This window comes from Homalodisca vitripennis, unplaced genomic scaffold (genome assembly GCF_021130785.1).
Source record: "Homalodisca vitripennis isolate AUS2020 unplaced genomic scaffold, UT_GWSS_2.1 ScUCBcl_9467;HRSCAF=17969, whole genome shotgun sequence".
NCBI lineage: Eukaryota > Metazoa > Arthropoda > Insecta > Hemiptera > Cicadellidae > Homalodisca > Homalodisca vitripennis.
Window position 1 is genome coordinate 5,750 of NW_025785575.1, and position 2,044 is coordinate 7,793.

At 44.5% G+C, this 2,044-nt stretch overlaps 1 protein-coding gene across 1 annotated transcript; it reads right to left on the reverse strand.

Moving 5' to 3' along the window:
* Nucleotides 1-907: 907 nt before the first annotated feature.
* Nucleotides 908-1,670, reverse strand: LOC124374650 (ankyrin-1-like). The gene is made up of 2 exons (XM_046832825.1): nt 1,520-1,670; nt 908-1,386 (listed from the first exon to the last, which is right to left on the reverse strand). The coding sequence occupies exons 1-2, from the start codon at nt 1,668-1,670 to the stop codon at nt 908-910; spliced, it is 630 nt and encodes a 209-aa protein (XP_046688781.1).
* Nucleotides 1,671-2,044: the final 374 nt, after the last annotated feature.

Below are 2,044 nucleotides of genomic sequence, written 5' to 3' on the forward strand. Positions count from 1 at the left end.
TTTCAATGCGAGGTGGACGGCGCTTCCTAGCAGGGTGGTTCCTCCACTGGAACGACAGTTCATAACGGCAGTAAACAGTTCGTCGTCGGGGTTGGGCTGTTTAAATTTACCAATCTGCAGTCGCTTGAAATATCTGTCAATGGTGGACAACAACGATGTCACCCCCGTGTGCCCAACGAACTTCGCCAAATGTGCGGGCGTCCTATGACACTTGTGACGACTTTTGTAGTTGTATATCGCCCCATACTCCAGCAACAGACGACAGCAGTCGACGTAACCCATACTCGCCGCTTTGTGCAGGGCGGTCTCTCCGCTTTCATCCAAGCGGTTTGTCTGTACGCCTCCGCTCAGAAGTATTATCATTATCCTCGCGTCCCCTTTCGAGGCGATATAATTGAGAGGAAACGGGGTTCCTAGGCTGCAAACACCTTAGTTCGGCACCCGCTTCGACGATCTTCTCAATACCCCTTACATCCCGGTGCATCAATTTGATTAAAAAGTCATTTTGGCGTGTTTAGTGCAGAATCCAACATTTTAAAAGACAATTCTAGATTTTATTTTTAATGTAAATATTTTAACACACTCCCAAAAATCCTGTATAACATTGACTGGAAAGTTGCACCTCGTGAACATTTTTAAAATTTCCACCACGACTTCGGAATTGTCCACTCCTTTATCTTTAAAATCGTATATCGCGGCTATCAAAGTACGCGGAAGGTCTATCCCGTGCCTGTCACACACGTTCACGTCGGCTCCATACTTCAAACAGAGATCGATCAAATCGACGTCCAGCGAACTTGCAGCTAAATGAAATGACGTACGCCCCCGAAATTCACCTCGTTCGATTGTAGGCCTACTGTTCAGTCTTGATCCGCCGATGATTAAAATCCTTGCCGCATCATATCTCCTATACAATATGGCCACCTGTAATGGGGTAAAAACCATCGTTTCGTGTCGTCTCGAGTGAGGCGCCGCGCGCAATCAATGTGTACAACGTGGATTGCAGAGCTATCAGCTTTCTTCTCTCGAGTGGACGGGCGCGTGCGGCAACGTGTAACGCTGTTTCTCCCGTCGCGGGGGCACTTTTGTCTGGATCCGCACCATTCTCCAACAACAGCCGTACGATTTTAAAATTGTACAAACTCACTGCGAGCTGCAGAAGCGTCACCTGCTCGCCATCCAACTCTACGATACGGTCAGGGTCGGCTCCGATAGATATTAGGAGTGTCAGCATCTCTGAATTGTCTTCGATGATGGCGAGTGCTATTGGTGTAAGATGTTCGTTGCACTCGCGGTTCGGGTTGGCACCGTTCTTAACCAGAAGTTTCACATAGGCGGGTAGGTTATTGAAGACGGAATAATGCAAAGGCGTCCGTCCGTTTTTGTCTGGATTGTTTGGATCCGCGTTAACACTCAGTAGAGAAATTTAATAAATTGGAAATCGGTTGATTTCACCACGTAGTGCAAGATGCTCAATCCTGTTTCCCGATCGATTATACGGTTTATGTTTAAATCCCACACTGATGAGTTTTTTCACGCCCGATACTAAAAAGGCTGCCCGACTCGAATGTGATGCGGAAGACCTTAAGGGCGTTCTCCTCCATTTTCGGATTTCCATCTATCCTTATCCGTTTATTCTCCCGAGTAGAAGACACAACTCGACGCGACATCTAGATCGACCACGTGTTGGTTCTACTTGAAAGACTGCTCGATGAAAGACCACTGTGTATCTTGACAACTCCGTTGTTAAGAGTGAAGACCCGATTGAGTATATTTTCGCGCCCCAATTAATTTTTTGTAATTTTTCTTCTTTAAATGGAGCGAAAAAAGATATCATGTCCATAGTGCAAAAAAGATTTTTTGAACACCATTATACCCGACATTATAATTCGAAAAATCATCTGAAAAACAAAGAAATTTACGAGAAAGAACTGAATTTTTTAAGACTGTGGGCTAAAGAGAATCAAATCGATGATCACCAAAACATGTATAAAGAGAAATTTCAAAGTTGAAAAAGAAAAATTTTGATCTATTTAATTATGAA